The 21,598-nt window shown below is 45.7% G+C and overlaps 1 protein-coding gene across 1 annotated transcript in view; it reads right to left on the reverse strand.

The window, feature by feature from the left end:
• Positions 1-21,598, reverse strand: part of SLC6A2 (solute carrier family 6 member 2) — a 1,123,441-nt gene that overhangs the window by 232,887 nt on the left and 868,956 nt on the right. The window contains exon 8 of the mRNA XM_085639971.1: positions 2,264-2,388. Coding sequence (XP_085496097.1) covers positions 2,264-2,388 — 125 coding nt within the window. The remainder of the gene's footprint in view (positions 1-2,263; positions 2,389-21,598) is intronic.

The raw sequence follows: 21,598 nt of genomic DNA on the forward strand, positions 1-21,598 counted from the left end.
GAAATATACCCAACAGGATCTTCAGCTACAGCAACAACTAGCTGCGACACCTGATCTGCTCTTTGCACTATAGTAATGGCCATCCGCAACACTCTCCCTGCTCCTCGTGGCCTCCTCTACCACAAACTGGACTTTTTGCCCTGCACTTTGAAAAGGCAGCTTTCAATGGGATTTACATGGTCTCTGTATACTGTCTGTGCTCCATCATGGCCAGCCCGAAATTGTGACTTTCATCTGGTATCACACAACCAGATAACCCAGAGTGGTGCTTTGTGCTTTTAGGCGCTACACTTACTTTAAATATTTGAAATTGCACATCTCTGGTTCTACTCATTGGATTTTTGTTGTTGTGGTATCAAATAGTTTATTATTGTTTACTCAGTTTTACTAAATTGATGTGGGATTTGTCTTGTGTTATGTTTTAATTTTATTACCGTTGTGCTGCATAAAGACTTCACACATCGGCTCTAAGTTAAACCTGATTACTTTTGTGCCAAGCTACCAGAGAGATAAGCACAGGTTAATTGAATGACTTTGTGTCATTCAAACTCACAAGGTTTGTGGATATTGCTTGTGGTGGGCTTGTGCCCCCTCAACCAACAAGTTGATTTCTTACAAAGAATATCTCAGCTGAATATTTTGCATTAAAAATTCCAGTAGACTGCTCTCTACAGAGCCAATAACAACACAGTAGCTATAGCATCTCATTACAAAAACCCCTAGGGCTCTTACATCTTTGAGCCAGAATAAGATCTTGTTTCAGAAGGCCTTTCAAGGGACTACTGGCAATTTTTGGTATTTTGTTTATTACAGTGTTGTGGGTATCTTTGATTGAGGTGCTGATTCTTCTGTCACTAACTGTGGGCATCCCCATTTTGAACATCACTGTGTTACAACTGTTTTCACCACATCATTCAGTGTAATTTATGGGGAGGATTAAGGAGGGTGCAGTTTGTCATGCATCTCTCTTGAAATTGGATCAGTGTGTGTTCAGTTGAACTACCTTCAATGATTAAAGGGAAGGCTGGAAGGAAATGCTTAAGAGGTGTAAGCAGATCATTTGCTTGCAGCAAGTCTACGCAGTCCTTCAGTAGAGACACAGCCTTGATGGATAGAGAAGTGTAATTTTCTTCAGTACACATTAGTTTCCTTGCCAGGCATTGAGTCAGCATTGACTGGTAGGAGCAATTGTTTGGTGACTTCCAAAGACCATTGGTTTAATACATTGATATTTCTACACAATAAACTTTTAAAATTGTTCTTGAAGCTTTTTTGTATCCTCTTTTTGAGAGTTCATAATAACCACTATTTTCCTATACATATGAGAGTCTTGAACAGATCTCTCTTCTCACGTTTCTGGCCAGAGTCTCCTTGAGATGTTTCTCTGTTGAAAGCTGTTTAGCCATAAAAAGAAACCTAACTAGCTGTCCAATGCTCTCTTACAATACAAAGAGTAGTTTTGTCAATGGAGCTCGATATGCACAGCTGTAAAAGCGGAGTCTCTAAATGCTCTGATTAAGAGAAGTGAGGTCCCCTTTTATGACCCTAAAGATATTTCCGGCTCCTACCTACTTTGGTCCAAAACAGACTGGGGTTTGCGCTCATTAAAGTGAACTTGTGGGAGGGATATGGGCAACAATGCAACCTGGCAGCTCCATTGCACACCCAGTCATTGCACACTCATTGTATCTACCCAGTCTTACCTCCATTTCACACTCCTGGCTGACCAACAATGCAATGATAACTGTCACTGTCCTGCCATGTGGTTACTCTTTCCCTCTACTCTCGCCCCTCCTGGCAAGTCCCAGTCTTTCTACAGCTCCTTGTCTATGTCTTTGGCATTTCTTTTCCTCTTTATCACTGACCTGTCTTCACATCTCACAGTCACCATCTTCTGTCTCGTGTGCTCTCTAATAACATGCCACACCACTCTACTCCTCAAAGTGGATCCTGTGGTATCAGTCAATGAAACCAGACCATGATCGATGACTAAGTTATCAAAAATGTCAGTTTCAACTAGAGGTGGGCCAGAGTCAAATGATTCACTTCCAGTAGTAGTTGAACAATGAACAAGTATGAAAATTTAATTTTTAGTTTCTGTGGTTTCTCAACATTTGGAGAGCACAGATATCCATGGATACAATATTGCAAAGGGAGAAGCATTCTGTGCTAAATAGGTTGCTTTGTTTCTGTGCCAAACATTCTGCTATTATGAGAATCACACTCAGTTTGTTAGAGATGCAAAATAAAATAACCCACCTACCTTCCGTGGCAACATCTTCAATTTTGACGTTGTGCTTGTGGGCCATGTACCCCAAAATGGAAAAAATTGCGAATCCTGAGAAAAAACTGGTTACGCAGTTGATTGTGCTCGTGAGCAGAGCATCCCTAAGAAGAGAAAAAGGGACTTTGAGTAAATTGGACACCATTGACCTATGATCTCACATCCTTGATAAGTTAATCCACCCAAATATAATGCATGACATTTAAAAGGATTTGCTTTGGAAAATATATGCAGTGCACCTTGGTAATGCTAGGCATCCAACTCCTAGTGATCATTAATAAAAACTAAATCTATAATTATGCTCTAAATATTTTTTCACTTCTTCTGCCTCTGCAAAAAGGTTGAATATGGAATACGACATCCATCATTTGTACAATCTGTTACATATACACTTGCCATACAAAAGAGAATAGGTAGAAAAATAAATATATGTCTTTTCATACGTGGTCTGCCAAAAGTAACTTTCCCTCTTCAGCCTGTCCCGGTCAGCCCCTTAGCCGCATGCGGGAAGTCCAGCTCTTCAGTCTGACTCCTGGGTCATACTTCCAACATGTCTTTAAACTAAAGCCGGTGGACGTGCCATGGCTGTAGTGGGCAAAATATTTCAATCTTTCCTTGGACTAAGTCCTTGGTTGCCTTACAGTTGGGATTGTGTGTCTTGCAGGCTAGTTGGACCATTATATCATGACGTATAAGTTACAAACAAAAATGTCCAGTTCCTTGGGCCTGAGCCATTGTTGCCAATGGCTCGCCTCTCAATATGGTTCTGTCACCCAAAAACTACAATAGCAAACGTTAATCCAGTAAAACATGATTCACAGCTCTTTCTCTCCTAGATAAACCAGAAATCTATTTTCTAGATACTCGGTAAAAGGTTTACAATCCTGGGGAGATGAACAGACAGACCATCATCTTGATAGAGTAGATTAGATAGAAACGACTATTCTAACGTGGGCTGCATAGGACTTTAAAATGTAACCGAAAAATACCTCTACAGAAAAACAAGCACTAAACTCAGTATTCCCACTCTTTGTAATAAGGTAAACAATCCTAGGCTGTGGAGTAAACTCCTGAACTGGGGTATAACGACTGCCCTATTTAAGTTCATTATAGATTTTCATCAGTGGATTTTATTGATTGACAGAGACAGTTACTTTACGAAAATAATCACGAACAACGGCCTTGAGCTAGGATGCATACTTGCTTTTCACTTTGAGTTACCTACATATTTGTTCCTTAAAACTCAAATTAAGCACCATGAAGTTTCGGGTGACAAGTATACAGTCTATATATTCATTGTGTACTCTGACCTGTCAGTCCAACAGAAGAAATTCAATCAATTAAAACTTTATATGTCAGAGATTAAGTTGATTAAAAAGTGAAAAAGCAACATCTTGATTTGTCTTTTGAGAAAGTGGTCAGCTGGAAAAGAGGTATTTTCGGGTTCATTAGCTGACTTCAACTTCAAGTTGTTGACTATGTATATTTCTGGGAGTCTAATTTGGAAAACCCGGTTATTGAAATCCCATTTTCAGTCTCGCTGTACTAAAACCAACTGTGTTTTTCTTCATTTTGTAGTCTTAGTAGAGAGCATTTCAAGACCCTTTGAACTGCATCCAAATCCTAGAAATGTGGTATCGAGTGCTGTTCATAGCAAATGCACAAATAATTATAAACTGTTGAAGAGAAAATATGAAAGTATACATCCAAGCACAGAAATTTGTTTCTGGGATCAGGTAAACAAGATTGGACAAGAATCCAGAAGGACTCTGATTTTTAAAGAAATTACTAATGATTTGGCCCATGATTTAGAAGTTCAGATCAGATCAGAAAATGCTTTATTTGACTTTAAATATATAATAAAATCATAAAAGCACAAGGTACAATAAAAACTAATCATTTAAAATTTACAATAAAAAATACCTTAGTAAGTACAGCTAATCCATTAGTACATAATTTTAATGCATAAGAGCTAGCAGGTCAAACTTCTCCTTTTCCTCAATATACTTTTCAAAAGCCCAGACATAATTCCAATACAATACACATTGTCCAGTAGTTTAAAAAAAAGGAATGCCGGGCGACATTGCTGCCATCCTCCCTGCTTTAAAATAGGCTTTATCCATCTGGCTCGTTCCTTAGCATAAAATTTACAAAAAAGAACAACGTGCATTGTAGTTTGTGATGCTAAGTTATCACATGGACAGTGGCAGAGATTCCTAGACCAGTCATTTATAGCTGGGAATTAGACCAAGCGGTGAAAACAATCAAATCTAAACCTAGTCAATATATGTCTATCATATTCCCCTAAACAACACACTAAGGTGCCGATTCCGATCCTGGAAAAACCGGGTACGAACCATCGGACGGAGCGTTTTCTCCGTCCGACTCGTACCCGGGAGAAACACCTTACAAACCCGCAAGTACGATTCGTACAGAAACACCATTTCCATACGAATCGTAAAAAACACCGACCGGCAAAATAACACATACAAATCGGATCCGGGACACCGCGTACGCGACATTCGCACGGAGTCAGGCAGCATTTTACGGATCAGCAAGTACGATTCGTACCCACAGCACTTCGGACGGCAAAATTTTTAAGGGACCCAAAAAGTGCCGGAAAAGCTAAGTCGCCGCGATGCACGATGAAAAGGGTGCCCGGTACCACCGTACCCCCATCCCTACATGTCCGACCCATCCCCAGCATCCCCCGATGTACGCAAAGTACCCCCAGCCCCCGATGTATGCGCCGTACCCCCAGCCCCCCCATGTACGCGCTGTACCCCCAGCCCCTCCATGTACGCGCCGTACCCCCACCCCCGTAGGTTAGGTACAGAGCGTACCCCCACCCCCGTAGGTACTGGGCGTACCACCACCCCCCCCGTATGTACGGGGTGTACCACCACCCCCCGTATATGTACGGGGCGTACCCCCCGTATGTACGGGGCGTACTCCCCGTATGTACGGGGCGTACCACCACCCCCCATATGCACGGGGCATACCACCACACCCCCGTATGTACGGTGCGTACCACCACCGCCCCGTATGTACAGGCGTACCACCACCCCCCGTATGTACGGGGCGCAACACCACCCCCCGTATGTATGGGGTGTACCACCACCCCCCGTATGTACGGTGCGTACCACCACCCCCGTATGTACGGGCGTACCATCACCCCCCGTATTTACGGGGCGTACCACCACCCCCTGTATGTACGGGGCGTACCCACCGTATGTACGGGCGTACCACCACCCCCGTATGTACGGGGCGTACCACCAGCGCTACACCCCGTATGTACGGGGTGTACCCACCAAATGTACGGGGCGTACCACCACCCCCCGTATGTACGGTGCGTACCACCACCCACCCGTATGTATGGGGTGTACCACCACCCCCCGTATGTACAGGGCGTACCCCCCGTATTTGCGGTGCGTACCACCAGCGCTATGCGCTGGGTGTACGCACCGTACATACGGGGGGTGGTGGTATGCCCCGTACATATGGGGGGTGGTATGCCCCGTACATATGGGGGGGTGGTGGTACGCCCCGTACATACAGGTGGTGGTGGTACGCACCATACATACGGGGGGTGGTGGTACGCCCCGTACATACGGGGGGTGGTGGTACGCACCGTACATACGGGGGGGTGGTACGCACTGTACATACGGAGGGTGGTGGTACACACCATACATACGGGGGTGGTGGTACGCCCCGTACCTACGGGGGTGGGGGTACGCTCCGTACCTACCCTACGGGGTGTGGGGGTACAGCGCATACATGTGGGGGGTATGGCGCGTAGTTGGGGGGGTGGGCTGGGGGGTGTTCGGCGCGTAAGCGGGCACATGTTTGGACGTCTCCATGCTTGCCATGGGAGTTCGCTCCATACGGTGTTTTTTACATACGGTTGTGCATTCGGACGGACGGGACGAATCGTACTTGCGCGCTCGGACTTCAGTTTCCCGATTCGTACGTAAAACTGTCCGGGGACGTGTCGGACACTTTTTCCGACCCGAGGACGTGTCGGGGAATTTTCCCAATGCGATTCGTATGGATTTTTTAACATACGGATCGTACTTGCCAGTTTGTACGGGACTTGTACGATTTGTACGTAAAAAAATCCGAATACGATTCGTAGAGGGAATATTTTTAACGGATCGGAATCGGCACCTAGGTAGGGCTGAATAGAGTTACTAGGCAGACTCAGTTGGTGCTGGATCACAGAATTTTTACTTATCTCTGCTACCAGTCTGAGGGTCTCGAAATGATTTAAACATAGATTTAGAAGTTAACATTCCGTACTATTGTTGTGGTCACCAAAAGGGTTGCAATCTGCGTATTGATTTTTTTTTTACTACTAAATTATTTTGAGAACCAACTTAGAAGGAATCTGTCATATCACAAAATGAGAAATCAGAGCGGGTTGTGATCCAAACCACTCCAGGCATTTTAATGAGGCATGCCACAAATTGCAACTTACTCCAATTGGAAAACATCACAGGGATAGCGGCCCGCTGAGGTTAGCAAATCACCATGTATGTTATCACTTTTAAATAAAGCAGATGTTTTTTAAATGCAGCCGTTTAACATTCACAAAGGGGAAGGAGTCAAAAGGGGACAGTTTAGCTCTAGTAAATGGATGCAGTCACAAAATATTGATACAATAACTTACCAATTTGGTTATTTGGAAGGTGCGCCTAAAACATGCTCTTTCCAAATACTGAATTGGTATCCATTTCTAAACAAATTTAGCGAGTCAGAAACGCTTTTATGAATTGGTAAATGTGTTAAGTAGAACAAAAAAGGTTTTTAGCATTAACAACCCTCAGAATTACAGATTAGGAGGGTTTGCTCAATCAGGCCTTGAGAGTTCATCAGTATCATGAAACGTAGGGGGATATGTACAATGAAGTGGCAGAGCGTGTCGTTAGTCTCCTGGGCTTAACGACACGCTCCGCCATTTCAGAAACGCAAGACTGCACGATTTTTACAAGAATGTGATTCAGCTTTGTGTTTACCCCTGCGATGGCACTAAGTTTTGGTTATGTGTAGGAAGGTGTTCTTTCCTGCTCATAAACAATCCTAAAATGCCATTTTGTAACTTTCATTTGTGCTGCTTTATGCAACACACATGAAAGTTAAAAAAATTGATTTTTTTAAAAGGTTTGTTTATGTACAGGAAGGGACACCTTCCTGTACATAAACAAACAATTGCATTTTGCTATTTTAATGTGTGCTGCACAAGGCAGCACACATGGAAAAAGCAAAAATAAAGAGAAATAAAGCATTTCTCCTCGTTTCGCCAACTTAAGACCAGGATTTTCCAAGTCTTAATTTTGGCACTGCCTCCTATGTATGCCACCCTTGTACATATGGGGCAGCATCAAATACAATGGGTGTTGCGGTGGAACGCCCACTGCAACACCCACTGCACGCCCCTTTCACGCTAAACATAGCGTGAAAGGGTGCCTTATGTACAAGGCAGCATTAAGCCACGTTAAGCGGCTTAACGCACCCTTGTACATAAGACAAGGCCCCTATCGTCACGGGAATGCCACAAAAAGTGACGTTCTCATGGCGATAGGGGCTTGTACATATGCTCCATACTGTTTTTGAGGTAAGGGAAACTTGTCCAAGATTGTTTGCTGAAGAAGCGGCAAGAAATGCAAGTACATAACATGATATTTTGCACTTCATAGCAATAGCCGCCACTTACTTCCTCAACCATTTTTAAGAGATTTTTTCGCACTAACTAAATCAAGCCAAACAATTTATTTTGAGCTTGAGGACCAATAGTTTAGATGGTTGAGACCCTGGAAAGCAACTAATAAACGTGATAGACTTTTCTCTCACTGTAGTACATGTTTTCTTTCTTTGCCAATGCTTACAAGACAGACAATTTTTTCTATTAAACCTATCTCTTCGAAAAATAGTGTTTATGATGTAAATACTTCAATGTCAATTTTTCTTAATCCTAATAATGTGTGCGCTTTGGAAATTGAATAATTGTGTCCTTTTGTTTTCATATTTCTGTGGAAGGATGAACATATTTAAAAAGTTTTAAAAAGTTGTCGCAGTCAAAAATATAAAACGTTTAGCACTGCAAAGGAGACAAGGTTGTTGCTTGTTTTAGGAAAAGACTCTTTGGGATTTAGGATTATGTATTTCCAGACCTTTAGGTTTTAGCCACAAGGGTCCAGGATGGAAGATGAGTCTCTTTCTGTAATGGAGCCGTTTATGAATGGCTTTAACCTCCAATAAAGGAATTTGTAACACAAGCCCTAATGGACACAATTGCAGGTGTAAGTCAGTTGTCAGACCCCTGTAGCTTCTCCACGGTCAGAGATGGTCCGTTGGACAACTTAGGGTCACTCTTACAATATATTCACCTAGAAAACTCTAGGCCTTAAAATTGCAAACATTTGGGATGTCAAGAAGTGTGTAGATTGGTGAGTTTCCAACACCTTAAGAAAGAAGGTGTATCTTCAATTGCCTTCAACTATGTCCCAACTTGCAGAACTTTGTGATAGCAAGATGACAATAAACAAGACTTCACATTTCTTCTAATGTACAATTTTATTTGATTGCGTCCTGTGATCCCCTAAACCAACCTGGGTAAGATGATTTCGGCAACCTCGAACTTCACCCACTGATCCCTAAGGGAACCTTGGAAATAGATCTTACCCCTTTCAATGTGTACTCATGCATGCCCTTAGTGAACATGGTAAAAAGAATGAATAGCCCAGCCATGGCAGATGGCAGTTATATTTCTATAATATATATATATATATATATATATATATATATATATATATATATATATATATATATATATATATATATATATATATATATATATATATATATATATATCAAATATACACTATTCTGAGAGTATAATGAGTATACCCTTCTGCCCAATCGCTTAGGATAGCCTGAGACCCCATGCTTGCATGACTCGGTCTGTAGTTGGATTGGCAATTCCTCTCTGCAGGATAGCCATTGGCAGAGCTGCATGTCGAACACAACAGTCATCCCAGGACCGCAATGGCTGGAGTGTTTCCTCTAACCTACAAAGGGACAGTGCCCTGTTTATATAATAAAAGAACTGTGTTAGAGGTACAGCGCTGATTCAATGGTGTGTCTAGATGTTAGACATTGTCTATGAGTGGGCAACCTATGTACTGGGATATCTTTGCAACTAGCATTTTTGCAACAAGTTTTTGTGAACGGAACTATGGGGCATATGTATCAATGAAAGGTTTTGCGATTTCCAATGGCAATTTTTAGAGAATCGCTATCTGAGAATCGCAAAATGAGATTTAATAAAAAAAAATCGCAAATGTTTTGCGATTCCTTCATATTCCCTGATTGCGAGTCGCAATTAAGGAATCCCTTCCCATTCATTCCTAAATGGAAATTGCGTGCCACAATGCGAGTACGCAATTTCAAGGGTGCAAGGGTTCCAAAAGGACACCCTGTTGCACCCCTGAAATGTGCATGTGTGCACATGTGGTGCACAAACTTGCCCTAAGGGCATGTATGTGTGCCACATGGCACTTTGAAAATAGCAAAAAAGTGCTTTTTTTCTAAGAATTCGCAAATTAGTTGGTGGTAATTTGCGATTTCTTAAGCCAAATTCGTACAACTTAGGTGCTTTCTACATCGCATTTAAGAAATGGCAATTTGCGATTCCTTAAATGCAATCGCAAAATAGGGAATCGCAAATTTTGCGATTCTCTAATTTGCGATGCCCTTTTGGGATGATACATCCCAAAAGGCCTTTTCCCGCTCGCAAAGGAGCCGATTCTGGGAATCGGCCCGTTTGCAAATGGGAAAAGGGCTTGATATATATGCCCCTAAGTATTTATAGTTGGGGGCGTGGTCTGCCGCGCAGCAGAATGGCCGCTCTGTGTGTGAGCTACGCCAGCCAGGAACTAATACTTTCAGAATCCTAAAATATGGAGTGTTGCTGAGCTGTTTAATATAGCCTTCAGGTGGCGGAACATCTGAAGACCCTGGCGCTGGTGTTCCTGTGGCCTGCACGCACTCTGGGGCTGAGCTGCGCGGCGATTTGGGGAGCCGCCGGCTGCCTGTGACAATCCTGATCCTCGGTTGCGCTGCGGGCGGGCTGCTTTGAAAATCGAGCCCGCGGCTGCTGGTGGGCCGTAGGCCACGGACCTGGGGAGGAGCTGGGTTACCCCTGCCCGTAGCTGCCCTGCGACCCGAGGTATGGACACTGCCTGAGGGGGAAAGAGGAACTGCGGTGCGCCTAGCTACGCCCCGTTGAAGCAGGGTGTTGCGAGTGAGGTGGAGAGGGCCGCAATGTCCTAAACCCTGCGCCGCCATTTCGGGTCCGCGCTATGCTGTGGCCGACACCTGAGGCTGAGGGGAAGGTCGGAAGCCTCGGTACAAGACTGCTGCTGCCACCGATTCAGCATTAAAGGGAGTTGCGGCTTCGGCGCGGGTGCCCGACCTGGTGTAGAGTGCTCTGGAGGGTGCAAGGCGCCGTTTGCAGAGGATCCACCATTTTGGGATCGGGTGTGGCTGTGCGGGCAGGCTGCTGCTGCGGAGGACCACCCGAAGTGTGTATTTGACTTTCAGCAGGGGCCGCGGTGTGTGCTTTTGAAGACGCCCAAGCAGGAGACCAGTGAGTGCGAGGCCCTGCGCGCTATGGATGCCACTGAGTGATTTGGCGACCATTAGGCTATAGCTTGTCGTGGATGGACACCCTGCTGCCCTTCTTGAGGGCCATACTTGCCGGCGTGCAACATCCTGGCTGTTGCCCCTGGAGACCCTATGTGAACTGTGCCTATCTGTCATCCGCATTGCTGTCTATGATATATTGATTCTGTGGCACTGATAGTTGTGGAGTGGCTATCTGGGGGCAGACCACATCGGGGGTGAGACCCTGTAATGAACTCCTGTGGCGTACAGAAGTCCCGCGTGAACACTGGGAGGCCTGAATGGGTCTGTGTGTGGCACGAACGTGCTGGGTTGACTAAAAGGCACTTAGGGAAAAAGGCACAAGCGCAGGCAACGCCGTTCTTGGTGGAGCTGGTTGGCGGCAGGCTGGGCTGAGTTCTGGCTGACTTCCCTCGCAATCTGCACCTCTTCATTGCCTCTGCAACAAGGGTAAACAAGATGCTAAACAACCAAAAATCACTTTGGAATATAAGCGTGCCACACGCCATACAGAATCAGACCCGGATGCGCAGGTGGATGGTCAACATGAAACGCACGCAGAGGATCAGGGTGAAGACCTGCGGACCCTTATGTTGGAGATGCGCTCCCAGCCTGCGAAACATATACACGAAGCTAGATATCCTGACTACACAATTGGACTCGGTCAAGACCCAGGTGACTGTGCACAAGGCTCGCCTTGATGCCCTGGAAAACCGCCACACTGAATATCACGAATTTCAGGTGGAAACTAAGGAGCAACTACTACATATGGACAAATTACTAGGAATCATCCAGACCAAGAACGATGATTTGGAGGCGAGGTCACGTAGAAACAACCTACGTATTACTGGTATCCCGGAAACTACTGCCATATCTAAAAAAAGACTTTCGTAACGGATCTACTTCATGAACTTTTTGATCCCAACTTGTCCCCTGTTTTCGTGGAAGAGAGGGCACACAGATCTTTGGGGCCAAGACTTCCAGTTGGGGCAACACCTAGGCCCATCCTGGCGAAGCTATTGAACTATCAAGAAAGGGACCTTATCTTGCGGCTGGCGAGAGAGAAGGGTCAAATATTGCACAAAGGCAATACTATTTCGTTCTACCCTGACTTCACCCCTGCTGTACAGGCGGCACGTCGAGAATTTCTCCCTCCCAAACGTATGCTTCTACAAGCACAGATCCCTTATTCCTTGTTATACCCAGCCAAGTTAAAGGTCTGCTATGATTGCACAGCCCACTTCTTCACTGATGTGAAGTCTGCATTGAAGTTTTCCAAACATGTTGGGGGATAGAAAAACAAAGACACCCGGGGAGCTGAGATGTCTGCAGCCGGCCACCTCAGTGACAATGACTGACATGGGTATCGTATAGCTCATCAGCCTGGGAGACTGCAATGCTATGATACAGGCTTGGGGAGGCGCTGTCTGGTTTGATGATATGGGTTCCGGGTTGCACAGTTTGTGTTTGCTCTGTAAGATTTAATACTGCTGACATGGGCTTGTAGCGCTCTCCGCAGTACTCCTGGCCACCCTGTGCGAACAGGGAGGTTTGCCGGTGTCACTGCACCCCCATGGGAAGGATCCCTGTACCACCATGTGGTTTTTTGAGTCTTAATTTGTTAAGGGGGGGTATTCTACAACCTGATTGGGGGTTGGAGTGGGAGGAGGGGGGAGGGTAGGGAATGTTTTATTGTTCATTGCCAGTATGAGTGCATCTTGGTGGTCAGAATGCATGGTCTGTAATTGGAAGTTGATACGTCTCCACTGTTCACACCGCATCTGCCAGTGTACCACACATGTATTCACGCTACAACGCTAAATTTTCTTACATGGAACATCAGAGGGCTAAATGACAGTAGGAAATCTAGACTTGTGCATGCTTATTTATACAGAAATAATATAGACGTGTGTTTATTGCAGGAGACACATTTAAATGTCACACCATCGCAGAGGCTACGGCACAATAGGTGGGGGAACGTGTACTCTTCTATTTACTCTAACTATGCCCGCGGTGTGGCTGTGCTGATCAGAAGGGGAGTGGACTGGTGGGAGGGAGAAGTCCACGGAGATCCCGAAGGGAGATATATCCTCACACATGGGGTATTGGGGGGTTTTCCCTGGTTATAGTAGCGATATATGGCCCGAATGTAGATTCCCCTACTTTCTTTCAGGACATTTGGGCGACCGGTTGCAGTACAATTCTATGGGGAGGGGATTTTAATGCTATCCTAGATGATGACATGGACAGGAGAGGAGCGGCTCGCCCCCTACACCCGGCTGCCAGTGCCGCCTTGAATGCCATAATCTCCGATGGGGACTTACTCAACATATGGCGTAAGAGACACCCCTTGGTTAGGGAGGGCACATCACAGCGCTTGGTCCCCCTTGGACTTCTGGTTAGTTTCACGCAATATCGCTACTTGGACCTCTGATATTTTGCATCTGCCATGCTCCCTGTCGGACCACACCCCATGCCAGTTGAAACTGTCACTTCCGGGCTCACTTCCCCGTGCTTTCTCCTGGTGCCTTCCGCCGCATGCCCTGCTTGATGAAGCCTTCAAGGAGGAAATACGGACGGATGTCACCGATTATTTTACCCTCAATATAGGCTCGGTAGATACTGAGGCCTCACTCTGGGAGGCATTTAAGGTACTTATCAGGGGTTAGTGCATTGCGTGACAGGCGGGATTGTTAAAGGCTATCCGAGGCACGATAGCCTCACTGGAAACTCAAATAAAGGAGCTGGAGAAGCAATTTTATTCCACAAATGAGCCCCAAAACGTGGCTCTCCTGAAATCCAAATTGTTGGACTTTGCTGAAGAAGCTCAACGTGAAGTTAAGTTCTTGGGGAAATACGCAGAGGCACAGCGGTATGGGAAGGGTGATAGACCAGGACGCACATTAGCTAGTATGATCTGACCCTCTCGGTCAACTGCATTCATTCACGAGCTACAAACCTCACACGGTGCCACAATCATGGGCCAGGCAGAAATTCTAGACGCGTTCTCCACGTTTTATTCTCACCTGTACACTACCACCCAGGAGGCTTGTCCCGAGGGAATGCAACCTTTCCTTGACTCGCTGGCACTAGTTTGGTTCAATCGGAACCATAGAGAGTATATGGATCTCCCGTTCACTGTGGAAGACGTGACCCAGGTTATAAAAAGTTTACCGCTGGATAAGGCCCCTGGGCCTGATGGCCTGACCACATAGTTTTATAAAACCTATGTGAAGGAGCAGGCATCTTGGCTGTTGGCACTATATGAAGAGGCGCTGGAGGATGGAGTGCTACCTCAGTCCATGAGGGAAGTGATCATTATTACCCTTATAAAACCTGGAAAGCCGGAAATGGAGATAGATTCCCATAGGCCATTATCGATGATTAATGTGGACGTTAAAATCCTTGCCAAGCTGATTGCAAACAGGCTGCAGCCTCTACTTCCTATTGTTGCATTCCCCGACCAGTTGGGGTTCATCTCCGGGAGGTCGACCTCTCACAATTTGCGGACTATCTTCTCGGTGCTGCATTATTTGCATCCAGACGTACATGCTGCAGCTGTATTTTTAGACGCCACTAAGGCGTTCGATACGCTCGAGTGGCCCTATCTGTTTGCAATTTTAGGCTGTATCGGGTTTAGCCTGCTCTTCATCAATCGCATTCAGCTGTTGTACACCCTACCCAGGGCTCGGATTAGGGTGAATGGCTTACTTTCAGATCCCTTCCTCATCTCACTTGGTACCCGGCAGGGGTGCCCCCTGTCTCCTTTGCTCTTCGCGATGGAACCCCTGGCTGCCCGCATCAGGTAACATCACACAGCCCGAGGCATGGGGTTCAGCTCCCGGAGCCTATTCATTTCGCTCTATGCAGACGATGTAACTCTTTACATTGTTAATCCAGAGGAGAACTTGAACCCCATTTTGAGGGAATTTATTCGTTTCGGGGGTCTGGCTGGTATTTTCATTAACTGGGCCAAGTCAGTGATATTTCCACTGACAGATGGTACGCCCCAGGTGGCCTCTGAGTTCCCTCTGTGGTGGGAGGCTGAGGCGGTTAAGTATCTGGGGTATGAATAAGTTGGGTTACACAAGAGGTGTGAAATCTAAATTATGGGCGGGCTGTCATGTGGTTGGAGGAGAAAGTTAAAATATGGTCTAGGTTACCACTGTCCTTGGCCGGGAAAATAGCATTGGCTCAAATGGTCATCTTACCAAAGTTTTTGTACTTATTTGTTAACATCCCGATCCCTCTTACGCAGCACTTTTTTAACACCCTGAAGTCTCAGATGGTCTCCCTGGTGTGGACGAGTAGACAGGCTAGAATATCCTGGGATTTGTTGACACTCCCATTGCGGCAGGGTGGTTTGGGCGCCTCGGACATGCACCTCTGTGCACTCTGCGCTCAGGCCCAATTCTTGCACTATTGTGTCCATCCGACGCCCTTCCAACCCCATGTAGCAGTCGAGACTGACGCGGTGACACCTGTCCCGCTCAAGGTGGCGATTTATCACAAGTATGTCGCCTTCATGGGGATATAGATACCTCTGGGACACTGCGTTGGGCATGGGACGAGTTACGCAAGAGAGTTGGCCTCCCGGTGTTATATGCCTCCTCCATCCCACTAGCACAGAATCCAATGCTGCCTTGCATTCAGGATGGTATTAGTAAGACACTGGAACAAAAGATGAAACGTCACACTTTCGCCAACCTGTATCCGGGAGACACGTTCAGGGCCCTCCCGGAGGCTGATGAGGGGCAAGTGGTGCCCTTTGCTGAGCTATTCTTATATCATAAGTTGTGTACGGCATGCCGTGCCCTCTGGGAGGGTTTCCCGATGGCCCCTCCGCCATTGCCCGCATTGGAGAACTTGTTGAGATCCCCATCCCCCCATAAACTCATTACACAACTGTATACACACATGCAAAACACTGCCCCGTTGGTGAAACCTAGATCCCTTCAGAATTGGAATAACAAACTCCCTATTCCGTTGACTGAGGCCCAGCAGAATTTCTGCTGCGGGCAGCTTACTGAGCTTTCCCCTAATTACAAGCTCCGGTTGATTCACTTTAAATATTTGCATAGATTTGATAGAACACCTGAGAGTTTACATCGCATGGGGATCAGGGAGGATGACAGCTACTGGCACTGTAGATACACTCCTGCCTTGTTTCTGCATGTGGCGTGGGATTGCCCAAAAATTGCTGAATTCTGGTCCATGATTTTCACTTCAGTGAATCAAATTATGTCCCATCCCCCACCCTGGGCTTGTTAGACTATGTTAAAGACACACCGCCCAAGCTGCGCAAACTACATGCACTTTTGCTGCTGTTCGCCAAACGTCAGGTTGCAGTACATTAGGGTAGGAGAAGGGTGCCCTCCATTAAGGGGTGGATTACTGATGTTACATATGGCCACACACAGCTAAACACATTCTGGGAGCTTATGCCCCCTACTTCCAGGCTTCGAAACATTTGGGAACCATTCCTGACCTGGGCTCAGAGACAGCATGAATCTACTGAGGGAACACATACGGGCGAGACCCAGACTGAGGTATTGATGTGATGAGATACTGATTTCCACATATTTCTGGTATGTTCCCCCTCCTCAGCTCCTGGATAATATGGATGTAATCGACTGAGACGGTAGAGTCCTAGGCCCGCTATGTGGTTCTATGTAATGGTATTATATTCTGTTTTTGTTTATTCTGATTATCAAAAAACACATGGATATATGATGAATATGTTTTTCATTAGCAGTGGACATGTGGTGCGTAAACTACTACAAACGTATTGTGCACTGTATAGACTGTGACCATTTTGAATCCTGTAAAGATTTGCTAATATGCTGGCCTGTTGTGTTGTAAAGCGACCTTTTCTTTGAAAATGTCAATTAAAAAAAAAAAAGTATTTATAGTTCAGTTCTTAGAATTCTGTATCTGAGTTGGTTGCAATCCGAACTACCTAATTAATAGTCATTAGGTGGGTCGCAAATTTTCACTCACTCTGATAGGGTGCAATCACAACACCGATGGCCTGGAAGGGTCAGCAGAACACCATGTCGGTGACTGCAATTAAATAAAGAAGCTTTCTTCATGCAACTATATATCCTTAAAGAAAATAGGGCTTTTTTTTAAAGTTCCTTTGAGATTAGAAAGTGGTCTCCTGGACCACTGCCTAATCCCTTGGAATATTTTTCCATAATTCATAAAGGCCAAGGGGCCTAAAGTAGACCCCATCACGTTTGTCAATGAGTTACCACCCAATGTGGGAGGTTGTAACTTTTCAATGGTTTACGAGGGATGTATGACGTTACAACGCATTCCGTTGCAACGCATGCCTTTACCACGCATGCGTTACAACGCAAATGCAATTACTACGCATAATCTTTACCACGAAAATCCCTTTACGAGGCATATTTTTACAACGATTTTCGTTGTAAATCTATGCATGTTAATGGCATTTTTGTTGGTAAAGGTTATCTCCGATCCCTGCCCCAACTCTACAAACTGCTCCCGATTCCCACCTACAAACCCTTTTATCAAATACCCCTCTCCTTAACCCTAATATTTTACCCCATCTCTTCCGAACCCCCTCATCCCTTACATTTTTATTTTTATGAACAAAAATGCCCCTTACCTTTCCTCGACCTCTCCTCTTCAAGCTCTTCTGTTGTGACGTTGCACGTCGTAACGAGGAAGCGTCTTTCCGTTTCCACTTACGACGCTGATTGCCTCCACATTGCGACAGAAACAGGTGAGTTCTTTTGTGGGGGGAGACCCCCCAATCCCCCTTCTTTTTTGCATGTTTTTTTTTGGGGGGGGGAGACCCCCGCAGCCCCCTTTTTTAATAATAGCCTTTACCACACATGCCTTTACTACGTATTTCGTAGTAAAGGTATGCGTGGTAAAGGCTATTCGTGGTAACCATGCATGCGTTATAATGCATGCGTGGTTAATGTTATGCGTGGAAACGGCCGCGTTGTAATGGCCGTTTTCCGTTTGCGACTGGAATTTCTGCAGGAAAGCATTGATAAATATGGTACTGAATGGCAATTTGGGAGGGACATTTTCAATTGTGATTCTGTATCCATTTCTAAACCCATTTAGTGATTTGGAATACGTTTTCAGAATCACTAAATGGTTTAATACATTCAAAAATGGTTTTGAGCATTTGCAATACCTATGATTAAGGAAATCAATGTATTTTAGAACAATCAAACCCTTTGTACACCTGGCCCAATTGTATTTTTTTTTTTTTTTATAGAACAGTCTTATAGCTTGACATGGCAACATATACACAACTGTGTATATGCATACGAACAGTGAATACATGTAAGATATTACAAGATTAATGATCAATACAATAAGGCCCATTGCAGATATCATATCAACATCAGAGTTACAGGAGGCAAGAATGTAGTGACATCAATCAAGTTATCCAAATGTCTTCAGAATCACAGGAGTAAGAAAAAGACATTCCGTATCGAAGGATTCACAGCCATTTGCAACATGGCCCAGAAGCAAATGACATGTAGAGAAAAAGCAAGAGACAGGTTCAACGCCTCCATCACCCATCACCCTCAATGGCACATGCCTGCCCCTCAGAACCTGTGGCCTCTGAACCAGCCAAATAGACTTGATACGGACCCCAATAGTCTTTAGGGTGGCTCTGGGATGGTAACAGTTTGCTATATGTGCCTGAATGGGAGTTGCAATAGGTCATATCGGTGTTTCATTATTTTAATGTCCTAAGAGGACCACAAGCTCAGCGCATAGCTACCCGTCTTCTCGCCTACAGCAGCACCATGGCCACCATTTGTCTGGCCATACCTCAAATATCTCTGTCATATCCCAGCATTGCTAGCAGGGGAGGAAACAGCAGGGTATCACCAGTGATCATTTCAAGTTCTCAGAACACTGCACGCTCGAATGCATGCACTCCGGGGCAAGACCAAGCAAGGTGCACAAATCCAGCTTCTATCCTCCCCACACCTTTGACAATCTGCATTGTTGCAGAGTCTGTATCTATACTCTGTTGATGTATTTGAAGTGTATAAGCCATTCCCTACCATTCAATGATATAGTTTGTATTACGGAGCAGCAATATTGCCAATGCTTATCAATAATGACTGTTCCTACGTCTGTCTGCCAGTCTAGTCTTGCCTTATTTATACCGGTTTTGCATGCTTCCTGCGCAAATGCATAACACCTTGCCACCAATCTGTTAGGGGTAGCAACCTGAAGTACAGAAGAGAGTGGTGGCATATCAAGGGGTTCCATACACCCCTACTACTAAAGCCGCTAGATCAGCCTTACAACACCTCACAACCACAAATCGGTCCTCTGGGTCCATACATGTCCCCAGTAATCGAACTCCAGATCCTCTATGCACCCAAATTAGAATACCACAAGCATGTGAAGTAAGGCCTGTATCATAGCATATGCCTTGCATTCTCCATCAATACACCTGCATTAGGGACTAAGTGGGTTTCTTGCAGGATTGTACATCTTCTTCATGTCTTTTGAGATAAGCCCCCACCTTCCTTATCTTTTTGCAGTTGTTTAGGACCCTGACATTCCAAGTCCGAATGTAGATTCCCCTACTTTCTTTCAGGACATTTGGGCGACCGGTTGCAGTACAATTCTATGGGGAGGGGATTTTAATGCTATCCTAGATGATGACATGGACAGGAGAGGAGCGGCTCGCCCCCTACACCCGGCTGCCAGTGCCGCCTTGAATGCCATAATCTCCGATGGGGACTTACTCAACATATGGCGTAAGAGACACCCCTTGGTTAGGGAGGGCACATCACAGCGCTTGGTCCCCGTTGGACTTCTGGTTAGTTTCACGCAATATCGCTACTTGGACCTCTGATATTTTGCATCTGCCATGCTCCCTGTCGGACCACACCCCATGCCAGTTGAAACTGTCACTTCCGGGCTCACTTCCCCGTGCTTTCTCCTGGTGCCTTCCGCCGCATGCCCTGCTTGATGAAGCCTTCAAGGAGGAAATACGGACGGATGTCACCGATTATTTTACCCTCAATATAGGCTCGGTAGATACTGAGGCCTCACTCTGGGAGGCATTTAAGGTACTTATCAAGGGTTAGTGCATTGCGTGACAGGCGGGAGTGTTAAAGGCTATCCGAGGCACGATAGCCTCACTGGAAACTCAAATAAAGGAACTGGAGAAGCAATTTTATTCCACAAATGAGCCCCAAAACGTGGCTCTCCTGAAATCCAAATTGTTGGACTTTGCTGAAGAAGCTCAACGTGAAGTTAAGTTCTTGGAGAAATACGCAGAGGCACAGCGGTATGGGGAGGGTGATAGACCAGGACGCACATTAGCTGGTATGATCTGACCCTCTCGGTCAACTGCATTCATTCACGAGCTACAAACCTCACACGGTGCCACAATCATGGGCCAGGCAGAAATTCTAGACGCGTTCTCCACGTTTTATTCTCACCTGTACACTACCACCCAGGAGGCTTGTCCCGAGGGAATGCAACCTTTCCTTGACTTGCTGGCACTAGTTTGGTTCAATCGGAACCATAGAGAGTATATGGATCTCCCGTTCACTGTGGAAGACGTGACCCAGGTTATAAAAAGTTTACCGCTGGATAAGGCCCCTGGGCCTGATGGCCTGACCACATACTTTTATAAAACCTATGTGAAGGAGCAGGCATCTTGGCTGTTGGCACTATATGAAGAGGCGCTGGAGGATGGAGTGCTACCTCAGTCCATGAGGGAAGTGATCATTATTACCCTTATAAAACCTGGAAAGCCGGAAATGGAGATAGATTCCCATAGACCATTATCGATGATTAATGTGGACGTTAAAATCCTTGCCAAGCTGATTGCAAACAGGCTGCAGCCTCTACTTCCTATTGTTGCATTCCCCGACCAGTTGGGGTTCATCTCCGGGAGGTCGACCTCTCACAATTTGCGGACTATCTTCTCGGTGCTGCATTATTTGCATCCAGACGTACATGCTGCAGCTGTATTTTTAGACGCCACTAAGGCGTTCGATACGCTCGAGTGGCCCTATCTGTTTGCAATTTTAGGCCGTATCGGGTTTAGCCTGCTCTTCATCAATCGCATTCAGCTGTTGTACACCCTACCCAGGGCTCGGATTAGGGTGAATGGCTTACTTTCAGATCCCTTCCTCATCTCACTTGGTACCCGGCAGGGGTGCCCCCTGTCTCCTTTGCTCTTCGCGATTGAACCCCTGGCTGCCCGCATCAGGTAACATCACACAGCCCGAGGCATGGGGTTCAGCTCCCGGAGCCTATTCATTTCGCTCTATGCAGACGATGTAACTCTTTACATTGTTAATCCAGAGGAGAACTTGAACCCCATTTTGAGGGAATTTATTCGTTTCGGGGGTCTGGCTGGTATTTTCATTAACTGGGCCAAGTCAGTGATATTTCCACTGACAGATGGTACGCCCCAGGTGGCCTCTGAGTTCCCTCTGTGGTGGGAGGCTGAGGCGGTTAAGTATTTGGGGTATGAATAAGTTGGGTTACACAAGAGGTGTGGAATCTAAATTATGGGCGGGCTGTCATGTGGTTGGAGGAGAAAGTTAAAATATGGTCTAGGTTGCCACTGTCCTTGGCCGGGAAAATAGCATTGGC

Source organism: Triturus cristatus, chromosome 12, assembly GCF_964204655.1.
Source record: "Triturus cristatus chromosome 12, aTriCri1.1, whole genome shotgun sequence".
In the NCBI taxonomy this organism is placed as follows: domain Eukaryota; kingdom Metazoa; phylum Chordata; class Amphibia; order Caudata; family Salamandridae; genus Triturus; species Triturus cristatus.